Source organism: Canis lupus, chromosome 1 (assembly GCF_003254725.2).
Source record: "Canis lupus dingo isolate Sandy chromosome 1, ASM325472v2, whole genome shotgun sequence".
NCBI classification, from domain to species: Eukaryota; Metazoa; Chordata; class Mammalia; order Carnivora; family Canidae; genus Canis; species Canis lupus.
In genome coordinates, this window is record NC_064243.1 from 102573713 (window position 1) to 102587265 (window position 13553).

The 13553-nt window shown below is 52.5% G+C and overlaps 1 protein-coding gene and 1 long non-coding RNA gene across 3 annotated transcripts in view; one reads left to right on the plus strand and one right to left on the minus strand.

The window, feature by feature from the left end:
- BRSK1 (BR serine/threonine kinase 1) overlaps nucleotides 1-9710 on the minus strand; it is a 17530-nt gene extending 7820 nt beyond the window's left edge. The window contains exons 1-7 of one of the 2 annotated variants that reach the window (XM_025423902.3): nucleotides 9551-9710; nucleotides 7707-7801; nucleotides 7527-7612; nucleotides 5614-5754; nucleotides 2599-2715; nucleotides 2485-2518; nucleotides 2333-2401 (exon numbers count right to left, since the gene is read on the minus strand). In XM_025423902.3, coding sequence (XP_025279687.1) covers nucleotides 2333-2401; nucleotides 2485-2518; nucleotides 2599-2715; nucleotides 5614-5754; nucleotides 7527-7612; nucleotides 7707-7801; nucleotides 9551-9686 — 678 coding nt within the window. In that variant the 5' untranslated portion in view covers nucleotides 9687-9710. Of the gene's footprint in view, nucleotides 1-2332; nucleotides 2402-2484; nucleotides 2519-2598; nucleotides 2716-5613; nucleotides 5755-7522; nucleotides 7613-7706; nucleotides 7802-9550 lie in introns of those variants that run through there. The other variant, XM_025423903.3, reaches the window with a different exon arrangement.
- LOC112644997 (uncharacterized) lies at nucleotides 5973-7994 on the plus strand. Its single transcript, XR_003126919.3, has 2 exons — nucleotides 5973-6385; nucleotides 7548-7994. It is a non-coding gene; the product is annotated as an uncharacterized LOC112644997 (long non-coding RNA).
- Nucleotides 9711-13553: the final 3843 nt, after the last annotated feature.

The window sequence follows — 13553 nt, forward strand, 5'->3', positions numbered from 1 at the left end:
CCACCCAGGGATCCTGGAGGCTGCATCTTAAAAAGTTTTCTCCCCAGACCACTTTCAGAAGGGGTAATCCTCATGCATTCATTCAACAAAAGGTGAGCATCCATTTGGGGTCAGGGATCTCATGATGGACAAAACAAGCTCTTGCCCTCCTAGAGCTCACACCCTAGAGACCCTGGTGAGTAAATGAACTTTAGGAGCTATGTCATGAGGGCACACTTGCTGTCTCTCAGGTTCTGATCTGGCTGAGAGGGATGGAGCAGGGGACACACCAGGTCCCTGTGCCCAAAGAGCTTTGTCTAGAATAATGCCTGAATTGATAAATGATGGTTGAGGGGGGCCTGGGTGGCTCAGTCAGTTAAGCATCTGCCTTTGGCTCAGGTCAGGATCCTGGGGTCCTGGGATCAAGTCTTGTGTCAGGCTCCCTGCTCAGTGGGGAGTCTGCTTCTCCTTCTGCCTCTGCCCCCTGCTCATGCTTGGTCTCTCTCTCAATAAATAAAAAAATTTTTAAAAAATAGGCAATGGTTGTTGAAGGAGTAGTGGGGAGGACAAACAACAAATGGACACGTGGAATGAGACAGCTGGGAGTGCATGTGATGAGGAAGTACAGGGCCAAGAAAGCAGGCAGTGTGAGAGGGGAGCCGGGTTTTGCAATGAAGTTGGGGAGGGGGAGAAGATGCTGGACATAGACTTGCAGGGGTGACAGTGTGAGTCCGCACTGGGATCCTGGGATTGAGTCCTGCATCAGGCTCCAAGCAGGGAGCCTGCTTCTCCCTCTGCCTGTCTCTGCCTCTCTGTGTTTCTCATGAATAAATAAAATCTTTTTTAAAAAAACGCAAAAAAGCAAAAAACAAAACAAAACAAAACAAAATGCGGCACTCAGTAGACCGCAAAAAACACACCTGTGCACAAGATTAACTGAAATAAGGGTAAAAAAAAAGCCCAGGGTTGCCCTGTGCCACCTCGGCAGGAACACATGCGACAGGGACTCAAATTTTTCTCCACCCTGTGCATGTCTGAGGATGACCTTGAAAACACCAAGAGCAGTGATGATTTTGAGGATGTAAACTGCAGTGAGTATGCAACTTTGCAAATATGGAGGATCATAATCCAGAAATTATAAGGATCAGCTGTAATAATAATAGTAATGAAGTATGACAACTAATAATTGAGCGCTGCTCAGAGGGCTGACTGTGGAACAGTCTATGGAAATGCTGGTGACTCCAGGTACCGTAGGTACCCCCATTGGGTAAATGAGGCAACAGGCCTAGAGAGGGAGACTGACTTGCTTGCTCAAGGTGGTGGAGCAGGGGTTGGAACTCAATTGGGTGGGCTCCAGAGTAGCCAGCTGCAGGAGGGCTGAAGCCTGTAGCGTTTGCACCCGCTTCTCAGGCATCCCCCCACCTTCCTGGAGAGGGGGAGCTGGGAGCCCTGGGCATGCCTGTTCAGCCTCAGTCCCCTCTGTCACACAGGCTAGTGGTGATGAGAGCGAACACAGATCCCAGCCCTACCACTGGTAAGCATGTGCCCATGGGCCAGTCACTTCTCGTTAGGGCTTTTGAGACAAGTACACGAGGAACAGTGCCTGGCACAGAGTAAGCTGCCAATTTATTTGTCCCATGTAAGTTCATGAGGGCTGCTGTGCCAACCCAGGTCACCATGTTGAGCCAATGGAACAAAACACACAAAGACAAAAGCCCTGATTTCTGGGAGCTGATGATTTAGAAAGAAAAGGAGACACCGTACAAGGAACTGCATAGCTCAACACCAATGGCCAACTCTGAGAGTTGCCAGGAAGGACAGAGCCTCCCCCAGAGGGCCTGACCTCATGAGGGGTTGGGGTGGACAAGGGAGGCTTCCTTAAGAAATGAATATTGAACTGAGGGTGAAGAACAGTCTAGGTGTGAACCAGATTGGCAATGGGACTAGTAGGGATGGAAGAGCATTCTAGGCCGAGAAGAGTAGGTGCAAAGGCCCTGGGGGAAGGGCCAGGCCGACAGGCGTGGTCTGGTTATACTAGTTACTACCATATTGCAACAAACACCTGAGAATAGCCATTGTCCCAAGCCCCTCCAGGGCTGCTGGTGGCCGTATCCCTTTCTGGAACACCCTGGACTGGCTCACGGTTTTCTGACTGGCTAGCTCTGGGCACAGAGATGGGGTATGGGGGGTTGCTCCAGGATCTTGGTCTGATGGTTAATACCTCCCACCTTCCTGTTACCAGTTAAATATTTGGAAGACAACCCCCAAGGGGAGGATGGAACTTCATGTTCTATGCTCCCACCAGGCAGGATTGTTCTAGAAGATGGAGCAGGAGAGGTGAAGGGCACCTTACCACAAGCAGGGCAAAGAGGATGACTCCGCAGCTCCACATATCTGCCCGGCGGCCGTCATACTTCTCCCCCTGGAAAGGAGAAGGCCCTGCCATGACTGAGTCTGTCCACCACACTCCTGCCATGCCTCCCTCCTCTCCACCTGCTCACTCACCTTAATCACCTCTGGACATGCATAGTGGGGGGACCTGAGGGAGAGAGGTGGTGTGAGCTTCTGGCCGGCTTCTCACTCCCTCCCCGGGACGACGGAGGCCAGGCCCCCACTCACCCACAGCTGGTCTCCAGGAGGCTGTCCCCCACCTGCAGGGATGCCATGCCAAAGTCTGCGATGCGGATGTTGTTTTTCTCATCCAAAAGCAGGTTCTCAGGCTTCAGGTCTCTGTGGCTGAGGCAGGCAGGTGGGGCTCAGGCCTCTGGTCTCCTCCCAGAGGCCGAGGCCCTGGTTACTATATCTCAGAGGTGGGCCCTTCTGGAAACTATTATGGACAATTTCAAACATGCTCCCAAATAGAAGAATATAAGGAAGCCCCATGTGCCCATCCCCCAGCCTCATCTGTTACCAACTCAGGGCAAATCTGTTACCAACTCAGGCCTTATCTACACCCATACATACTCTCTTTCCTCCACTGGATTATTTAATAGGAGACCCCAGATAGTATATGATTTTATCCACAAATATTTGAATAGGTACTAAGTGAGATATTCTGAGTTAAGAGGGCTAATGTTGAGCTACTTCCATACTGAATAATAATAATAAGGTCACCCCAAGCCAGTCACTGGTCCCTTCCTGGAGACACCTGCCCTCTCCCCTGGAGCAAAATTCCTCAAGTTTTAAGGTTTGATATCTTGGTGGGGGAGCGCTGAGGATTCTACAGTTTCTGTTGGAAGTGGTCAGTAACTGGGTCATACCTGTTGTTAAACATGTTGACTATTGCCCCCTAGAGGTCAGTGTTTTTAATGTCAGGATTTTGACAGGGTCTTGTCCATAGGGAGGTGTTGACAATTTAAATGGGATGCTTTTCCATTACCAATCTTTACTCCCTGCGGAACTCTGAGCCCCTCTGCCCCGATACCCACCCCAATCTCTATCCCAGAGACTGAAGGAGTGCAAACAAATAAGGCTGAAAAGACAAGCTCAAGGCCATTCACCGAGAAAAAGATGGTATTTTCCTATGGACATTTACATGCCAAAAAAACAAACTTCAACCCTTACCTCACATCACAGACAAATATTAATTTGAAATGTATCATGGGCCTAAATGCAAGAGCTAAAACTATATAACTTCCAGAAGCAAATGTAAGAGGAAGCCTTAGGGACCTTGAGCTGGGCAAGGATCTATAGACTGGGCAGAAAAAGCATAAACTGTACAAAAAATATTGACCAACTTGAGTTTATCAGAATTTAAAACTTGCTTTTCAAAAAACATTCCTACAAAAACACAAAAGTGGCGTGCCTGGCTAGTTCGTTTGGAACAGTGTGTGACCTTTTTTCTCTTTTTTTTGGGGGGGGGTTTATTTATTTATTTGAGACAGAGCATGGCGGGGGAGGGGGGCAGAGGGACAAGGAGATTCCCTGCTGAGCATGGGGTGATCCCAGGACCATAAGATCATGACCTGAGCTGCAGTCAGATGGTTAACTGACTGAGCCACCCAGGTGCCCCAAGCGCACAACTCTTGATCTTGGGGTCCTAAGTTCAAGCCCCACATTGGATGTAGAGATTACTTAAAGAATTTTTAAAAGCTGTTTAAAAAAATTAAATTAAAAAAATTTAAAACTGAAAAGCATGTCACAGACTGGGAGAAAAAACTTGAAAAATACAGTTAATAAAATATTTGTTCTTAGAATAAAGAACCCTTAGGAGTAACTCCTAGACCTATCTTTTCTCAGAATAAAGAATTCTTACAACTCAATAATAAAAAGACAACTCAATAAAAAATGGGCAAAGGATCTGAATGGACATTTTTTTCAAGGAAGATAAATGAATGGCCAATAAGCACATGGAAAGATGTTCTACATCATTAGTCATCAGGGAAATACAAATCAAAACCACAATGAGGTACCACTTCATACCCGCTAGGATGGCTATCAAAAAGTCAAATGGGGGCACCTGGGTGGCTCAGTGGTTGAGCATCTGCCTTTGGCTCAGGTCCTGATCCTGTGGTCCTAGGATTGAGTTTTGCATCAGACTCCCTGCGGGGAGCCTGCTTCTCCCTCTGCCTGTGTCTCTGCCTCTCTCTCTCTCTCTCTGTGTGTCTCTCATGAATAAATAAATAAATAAATAAATAAATAAATAAATAAATAAAATTTTTAAAATATATTTTATTTATTTATTCATGAGAGACACAGAGAGAGAGAGAGAGAGAGGCAGAGACACAGGCAGAGGGAGAAGCAGGCTCCATGCAGGGAGCCCGATGTGGGACTTGATCCCGGGACTCCAGGATCATGCTCTGAGCCAAAGGCAGACACTTTAACTGCTGAGCCACCCCGGTGTCCCAAAATCTTTTCTTTAAAAAGTCACATGACATGATAACAAGTGTTGGCAAGGACATACAGAGATTGGAACCCTCATGCACTGCTGGCGGGGATGGTGAAGGGTACAGTCGCTTTGGAGAATGATCTGGCACTTCCTCAAAAGGCTAAGCAGAGTTCCTACATGACCTGACTACTCCACCCCCAGAGATGTACCTGAAAATTGAAAACACAGGTATGCACTTGAATGTTCCCATATTCATGTTATTTACAACAGCCAAAAAACAGAAACAACTAAAGTGTCCATCAGCTGGGGAATGGATAAACAAGATATGACATATCTGCACAATGGAATACTGTTCAGCCATGAAAAGGAAGGAAGTACTGACACATGCTACCACATGGATGAACGCTGAAAACATTTTGCTGAGTGAAAGAAGCCAGACACAGACCACATATACTATGGTTTCATTTATAGGAAATGTCCAGAATTGGCAAACTCATGGAGACAAAAAGCAGATTGGTGGTCGTCGGAGGCTGGGGGGAGGGTGTGTGTGTGACTGCTTAATGGGTACAAGGTGATGATTTTGGGGGTGAGGAAAATCTTCCAAAATTACATAGCAGCAATGCACAACACTGGGTCCACCAAACCCCACTGAATTTTATACTTTAAAAGGGTGAATTTTATGATACATGAGTTACATCTCAATTTTTAAAAAGGAATAAAGATTTATTTTGGGGCTGCACCACACTGGCTTCCAGTCAGCCTTGTGGGCAGCGCTCATCCCAGCCTCCCCTCCGCTGCCCCCTCACCAGATGGAGTAGCTGTGGCAGAAGTCCAGCGCCGACACGATCTGGCGGAAGAACTTCCGGGCCTCCTTGGGTGTCAGTCTCCCCTTCTTTACCAGGTAGTCAAAGAGCTCACCTCCGGAGACATGTTCCAGAACCAGGTACCTGGGGGGACGTGGAGGGGCCAGAGGGCTGGAAGGGGCATGTGGAGGACCAAAGAGCCTGGTCTCCCTCTTTCAAAAGCCCTTGGACCGCAGCACAAGACCTCCATCCCACTGTAAGCAAAGAATCCCGTCTCCTGAGACCCGGGACAGGGTGGGGGTGGGGGTGGGGGTGGGGGTGGGGGTGGGGGGAGACTTCAGTTCCCATGAGTCCCCGGGAGGAGAAGACTCCAGTTCCCATGAGTCTCTGGGAGGAGGGGGAGAAGAAGACACCAATTCCCATGAGTCCCTCAGCAAAAGAGACTCCAATTCCCATCAAGCCTGTGGGAAACGAAAACTCAATTCCCCCCAGCTCTAGGCAGCCAACTCCCATGGCAATTTTAGGAGTATCAGTACTCTGACTCCTAGTTATTTCAGGAGATAACGACAACTCTGTTAGCACCTGGAGGATAGAAACACCTCAATTCTCACAGGACGCTGGGACATAAAGACACCCCCGTCCTCCACTCCCATCAGCTTCTGGAAAGCCGAGCCTCTCATTTCTGTAAGCCTCTGGGAGGTAGAAACTCGAATTCTCATTAATTCCTGGTAAATAACGACTGCAGTGTGCACCAATCTAAGTCAACGACCATAAGGTAAAAGACTACAAGTCCCATTAGCTCTTGAGAGGTTTAAAAATTCCCAACTCTCAGAAGTTTCTGGGACATGGGCTCTTAATTTTTTCCATCAGCACCTGGACCCCTAAGACTCCAAATCCCATCAGGCTCCGGGAGGCTAAACTCTGATTCCCACCAGCCCCTGGGAACAAGAGTTCAATTTATATGAGCTCAGGGAAGGCTGATAGTCCTCTGTGAAACCCAAACTCCCATGGGGCCCCCTCTATCTACCTAGGTGGAGTGGGAGTGATAGCTCCAGCAGTTGGTGACAAAGCCCCTCCCTGCTGCCACACCTGGGGCAGCCTGAGGACTACAATTCCCATGAGCCCCTGGGGCCGGGCCGCTTCCTGCCTGGGGAAACCCTGCCCAGCATCTGATGGGTATTGGATGGAGTCAGTTCATTCTGGGGACTCTGTGGTGGGGGCAGGAATCTGGCCCCTCACCCGCTGCCTAGCCCAGCTGTCCCTTGGGTCACCAGAGTCAGACAAAGGCCTGTTGTCTGTACCGTAGGCAGCTGGACTCCACTCCCATCTTCCTGGAGGGTAATCAACTTTGAGACACAGACTCGGAACTCCTAAGCAGGCCATTTTTGGGGTGTCCATCACAGCACCCATGGTTATGAGGGATCAGGAGAGGGGTGGTTTAGGAAGGAGGATTCACTGAGCCTCAGGCTTTGCTAAACTCCCATTGCCTCAGTGAAGAGGAGTAAGGTGGGGATCTGCCCTTAGCAAGCTGGATCTGGTTGAGGGCATCCAGATTATCTAGCAGAGAATGTTCCCTGTAGTCCAGTATGGTGGGGGCCTGAGGCTGGGAATAAGGGCCAGGATGGATCTCTGTCCCCCATTCAGGATGGCTGATGCGGCTGTCCTGTTGCTAGGGCATATTTGGCCCTTCGCATCAGTCTAGGCCAGTCGGTGTGGGAGCAAGGATTATGTGTGTGTGTATGTATGTGTGGGAGGGCCTCTGTGCAGTAGCAAAGGGACAGACTGGCCCTTCCGTGACTCTAGTCAGGAGACCTTAAGTCTCTCCAGGCCCCTCCAGGACTTGTTTCCAGAAAGGTCCCACCCTAGGAACTTGGGGTGGGGGGTGAAAGGGGGGCTGGGTGTCTATAAATACCTACAAATATTTCTTGTTCTCGTAGACATCGTGCAGCTTGAGGACATGTGGGTGTTCAATAAGCTTCAGGATGGCGATCTCCCGCTCCACCTGGGGGGAGCACGGGACATGGGAATGGAGGTCAGCATGGCCCCCATCCCTCCCCTCAGCCCCAAAGGGATCTCCTCCTCCAGTGCACACACACCTTCATCAGCACTGACTCCGACAGCTTCTCCCGGTTCACGATCTTGATGGCGACCTTCTGGCCCGTGATGCAGTGCACCCCGAGTTTAACCAGCCCTGGGGAAGCAGGACTGAAACTGGGGGGGGGGGTGGTCCCAGAGCCCTCGCCCAGCCTCTGGCTCCTGAGTCTCCATTATGACCCCCTTTCCTCCTCCTTTCCCTGCTGGCCTGAATCACCCTGACCTGGGCTCCCAGGGCTCTGACAGCTACCATTCCCACAAAACACATTCTCTTCTTGCTGTTGCCTGTAGACATAGACATTCTGTTTTGTCCGCCCCCCCTCCTTTAGATAGTCTCTACACCCACGTGGGTCTCAAACTCATAACCCCGAGACCAAGAACCAAGAGCTGCAGGCTCCACTGACTGCGACAGCCAGATGCCCCTGTTCTGTCCCTTCTGGTTGTCTGTCCCTCTCTGCCTGCCATCACCTCCATAGCCACTCCTGATTCTCTCCCTGATTCTCTGTCCTCATGTACCCCTTCAAATCCATCTCTCCACAGAATCTTTCCTCACTGTGTCTCCATAATTTTGTCTCCCTGCCTGCCTGATTCACCCTGTCTCTCTCTCCCTCTCTCTCTCTCTCAACCCATCACTTCCTTAAATTCTCTGCTCTTCAATCTTCTGGAGACTCCATGTCTCCCAAGGAATATACTTTCACATTTGTCTCCTTCCCAGACCATCCTCCTCCACCTCCTCCTAAACCCTGACCTTTTAATCCCCTCCTTTAATCTGGTTTTAGTAGCAGCTGTAGCTGGGAGCATGCAAACCCCAAGAGTATGCCTACTTCCCAAGGGTAAGGCCCAAAGCCACAGATCCTGGAGTTCAGGCCCCCAGCCCTCCTCCCTCAGTCCCCCTCACCCAGGAGCCTGGGCCCCCAGTCCCTCAGCCCCTCCTCCCTCAGACCCAGGAGTCCAGGCCCCCAGCCCCCTCCTCCCTCAGACCAAGAAGCCCAGGCCCCCAGTCCCTCTGCTTCTCCTCCTTCAGACCCAGGAGTCCAGGCCCATGGCCCCTTCCTCTTCCATAACTCAGGAATTCAGGTCAGTGACACCTTCACACCCTTACCACTAGGATCCTGAGGTCTGAGCCTTTCCCTTCCCTGTTGCCCTGGAACCTCAGCTTCACAAGAGATTGAGGGCCCACCCCTGGGCCTCCTGCCTAGGACACGGGTGTGCAGCTCCTGCTTCACACCCACCCACCCTCCACCTGGCAAGAAAGAGGCCCCGACTGGAGCCAGCCTTTAGCAACAGCAAAGGATGACCCCTGATTCCACAAGCACTCCTGGGAGATTTGACTTTCCCTGTCAATTTCTGTTCCCCACACTGAGCCAGCATGCTGGAATGGGGAGAATGCTGCAGACCCCATCACCCGAGCCTCACTGCTGGTCACCCAGACAGCCTGCCAGGAGAGCCTGAGGCCCTCCTCAGCCAGAGAGCAGTGCAGAGGGAAGCGGCTGCCCCGGGGTGCACCCCCATCCCGTGGCGTACTGCAGCAAGCACCTCAGCTCCTGGTGCAGGCTGATGATCCCTTGCTGCAGGCCGGCCTCCCTTCCCCATCGTGGCCCTGGAGCCCTTCCAACTTCTGACCCCCATGAGGTGGGAGCCTTTGGGCCTCAGCACCTCCCTCCAGGAGTCCAAGCCCCCAGCCCCCTCCAACCTCGGGACCCAGCACACTGGACCCCAAGTCCCCTCTCTGTGAGGGACCCCTGGGTCTGGGCATTCGGCCCCTGCCCTTTGAATACCCATGAGTCCCGCCCTCTGCCCCCAGCTCTCCAGCCCCCCGCCCCAGGTGTCCCCTCCCCAGGCTCACCTGTCTGTCCTTTTCCCAGCGTCTTCTCCAGGCGATAGGGGCCCACATATTGGGCATGCTGGGGTGGGTGTGGGTGTGGGTGCGGGAGGTGGTAGGCGGGGGAACCCCCGCCCCCCTCCTTGGCCCCGGACGACATGGTGCCCTTGGTCCCGGCCCGACCGGCCCCCCGGCCGCCCCCCCTGCGGCAGGTCGCCCCGTCCCTCCGGTGGGGGCCGGCGACAGCTCCGTCCCGGCCCCCCCGGCTGCTCCCCACCTCTCCGGGGGTCCCCAGGGGGCTGGGCTGGGCGCCCCCCCCCGTCGGCGGGCCGCGGAGCTGGGGGAGGGGGGGCTGGCCCGGGGGAGGGGGGGTCAGGCCCCGGGAGTCAGCATGGCCCGGGGGGGCTGCGCGGCCCCCCCTCCCCAGCCCGTCCCTGGCCGGCCCCCCCCTTCCTGCGCCTCCCCCCGCCGGGGGGGTCTGAGGTGCGGGCCGGCGGATGCTGCAGGCCGAGGTCCCCCCCACCCCCCCACGCGCCCTCTCTCCTCCGCCTCCTCCTCCTCTCCTCCTCCCCCCGCCACCTCGTCCTTTCTCTCCGGCACGCTGACATCACCATCCGGGGACTCCGGGCCCTTCCCCAAAGTTAACCCTTTCGGAGGGGGGAGGGGGAGCCGGGGCAGGGGGCGGGCCTGGGCGCCGGAGGGATGGCGAAGAGGTGGGAGGGTGCAGGGAGGATGGAGGGATGCAGGAGGAGAGAGGATGGAGGAGAGGCAAGGGACCGAGATGCGGAGCCAAGAGACCAGGGCAGGGATGGAGCCGCACAAAGGGAGAGGGAGTCTGAAATAGAGACGGGGACACTCGGCGACAGCGCTGGCGCAGGCAAGGGACCATGCAGCGGTGGGCAGAGACGGAAGAGCAGGCAGGGACGAAGAGCTGGAGAGACAGAGACAGGGAGATGGAAGAGATGTGATGGGGACCGGGAGAGACAGCGATACCGAGAGAACCGGGCGGGGAGACAGAGAGACAGGGACAAGGCGGGAACAATGTGGAAGAAAGACAGAAGGATGGAGAGTCAGAGAGAAGAGTGGGAGAGAGGTGGAAAGGGATGGGGGTCAGGAAGAGGAATGGACAGGTGGAAAGGGAGAGCGATGGCGAGGAGAACCTTAAACCCACAGTGGTGTTGGTACCGGTCCACAGGTGCACAGGTGCAGGGCACATGCTGGGGAACACAGGGACACACTGCAGGGGCAGACTAAGAGGGAAATAATTTGGGAGTTGCCCGACTAAGACTCATCCCTGCTTCTCCAGGCCTCCAAGCCTGCCCTCACCCCCAGGCCTCCTTTCCCCACCAGCACTAGGGGACCCATCCATTCCATTTAGGATTCTCAATGCTCCCGTTGAGAACCTTCCAGAACTCCCTTAGGTCCCTGTGTGTTTAGACCCCTGAATATTCTCTGTGCCCACAAGAGGGTCTCCTCAATCTTTATATGGGCCTTCATATAATTATACACCCCCCCACCATGGCACATCACATAGATATCCACATAATCCAGGACTCCCCCATATCAAGTACCCAAAGGTGTTAGGCATCCCTTTAATCCCTAAGTCCCCTAGAACGTGGATCCAAGAGCTTCTATTCTCTTAGTCAACCATCTTCATTCCATGAATCTTTATTGAGTGGTAAATCTGAGCTGGCACTATCCATATGCTGAGGGGACGGCAACTATCCCAATCAATCAAGATCCCTGCCCTGTGGAGCTCCCACTGCAGTGGGTGAGGCGAGTGATAAGCAAGATGAGCAAAATATTTGGTATGTTTGACAGTGGAGACCAGTGCTAAAGAGCAGATTAAAGCAGGGAGGGGGACAGGAAGTGTTCATTGGGTAGAGTATGATTTTTGATATGGTGCCAAGAAAGACTCCTCCAGTGTGGGGATGTTGAAGGAAAATGAGGGTCCGAGCTGTGTGGACAAAGTACCTTCCATGTAGGGGATAGCAAATGCAAAGGCCCTGTGGTGGGAGTGTTCCTGGTGTGTTGTGGGAACATTGAAGGCCCTGTGTGGCCAGAGGGGAGCAAGTGAGGGGGAGAGAGAGAGAAAATGAGGCGAAGAGACAGATCATATAGGGCCTTAGAAGCAGCGTAACCGGGCAGCCCCAGTGGCTTGGCGGTTTAGTGCCGCCTTCAGCCCAGGGTGTGATCCTGGAGACCCAGGGTCAAGTCCCATGTCAGGCTCCCTGCATGGAGCCTGCTTCTCCCTCCGCCTGTGTCTCTGCCTCTCTCTCTCTCCTTTTTTTTTTTTTTTAATTTTTTTTAATTTTATTTATGATAGTCACACAGAGAGAGAGAGAGAGGCAGAGACACAGGCAGAGGGAGAAGCAGACTCCATGCACCGGGAGCCCGACGTGGGACTCGATCCCGGGTCTCCAGGATCGCGCCCTGGGCCAAAGGCAGGCGCCAAACCGCTGCGCCACCCAGGGATCCCTCTCTCTCCTTTTTAAAAAAATATTTATTTATTTATGATAGACATAGAGAGAGAGAGAGAGAGAGAGAGAGAGAGAGGCAGGGACACAGGTGGAGGGAGAAGCAGGCTCCACGCTGGGAGCCCGATGTGGGACTCCATCCCGGGACTCCAGGATTGCGCCCTGGGCCAAAGGCGTCTAGACGCTAAACCCCTGAGCCACCCAGGGATCCCCTCTGCCTCTCTCTCTCTCTCTCTCTCATAAATAAATAAAATATTTTTTTTAAAAAGAAGCTGGGTAACCATATGCCTGGTATTCTGTAATTTTTTTTAGTTATTATTTTTTTAAATTTAGGGGCCCATGGGTGGGTCAGTTGGTTAAGCATCTGCCTTGGGTTCAGGTCATGATCCTGGGGTCCTGGGATTGAGCCCCACATTTGGCTCCCTGCTCCACGGGGAGCGTGCTTCTCTCTCTCCTCCTCGCTTCTGCTCTCACTCGGTATCTGTTTCTCAAATAAATAAAATCTAAAAAAAAAAAAGATTTCATTTATTTATTTGAGAGAGAGAGCACAAGCAGGGGGAGTGGCAGAGGTAAAGGCAACATTTACATGTTGTAAATAATATAAACTGACTTGTACCTAGGTGTATATAAGTTTGGGAGGGTAAATAACAGTCCCCAGAGATGCCCACATTCTAATTCCCAGAACCTGTGCATGTATCACCTTATAGAGCCAAAGGGACTTTGCAGATGTGATTGAGTTGAAGATATTGAGATGGGAAGATGATCCTGGTTATTGGGGTGCACCCTAAATGTAATCACAAGGGTCCTTCTGAGGGGCAGGCAGCAGAGTCAGAGAAAGAGATGGGATGATGATGGAAGCAGAAGCCAAAGCAATGCAGTCACAACCCCAGGCGTGTGGGTGTCCTCCAGACGCCAGAAGAGGCAGGAAGCAGATTCTCTCCTAGAGCTTCCAGAAGGAACACAGCCCTGCCGACACCCTGGTTCAAACTCAGTAAGAACCACTTTGGACTTCTAACCAGCAGAACTATAGGATAATAAATCTGTTGTTTTAAGCCACCAAAATTTTTTTAAAGATTTTATTTATTCATGACCGACACAGACACAGAGAGAGAGAGAGGCAGAGACATAGAGGGAGAAGCAGGCTCCTCGCAGGAAGCCTGATGCAGGACTCGATACTGGGACAGGGGACTATGCCCTGAGCTGAAGGCAGAAGCTCTACCGCTGAGCTACCCAGGTGTCCCCATGCCACCACATTTTTTATAATTTAAAGGCAGCAACAGAAAACTAATACAATAGGGTACAGGGGTTGGGGGTGGGAGCCCAGATGAGAGCTATTCTGTTCAGTGCTACAAACACTGCCCACTGTGCGTGTAGCTTTTATGTTGTCTTCCTATTTCCGCCCCAAATATAACCTGGAACACACCAGGCCTGGCAGTGAACACCAGCACCGGAGGCTGAGTACAGCCTTCTCCTGACGGGGCGGGACCTCTAATGGGAGACTGGGACCGGGCTTTCTCTAAGCCCAGCTCAAGGCAAACACCTCTCTCAGG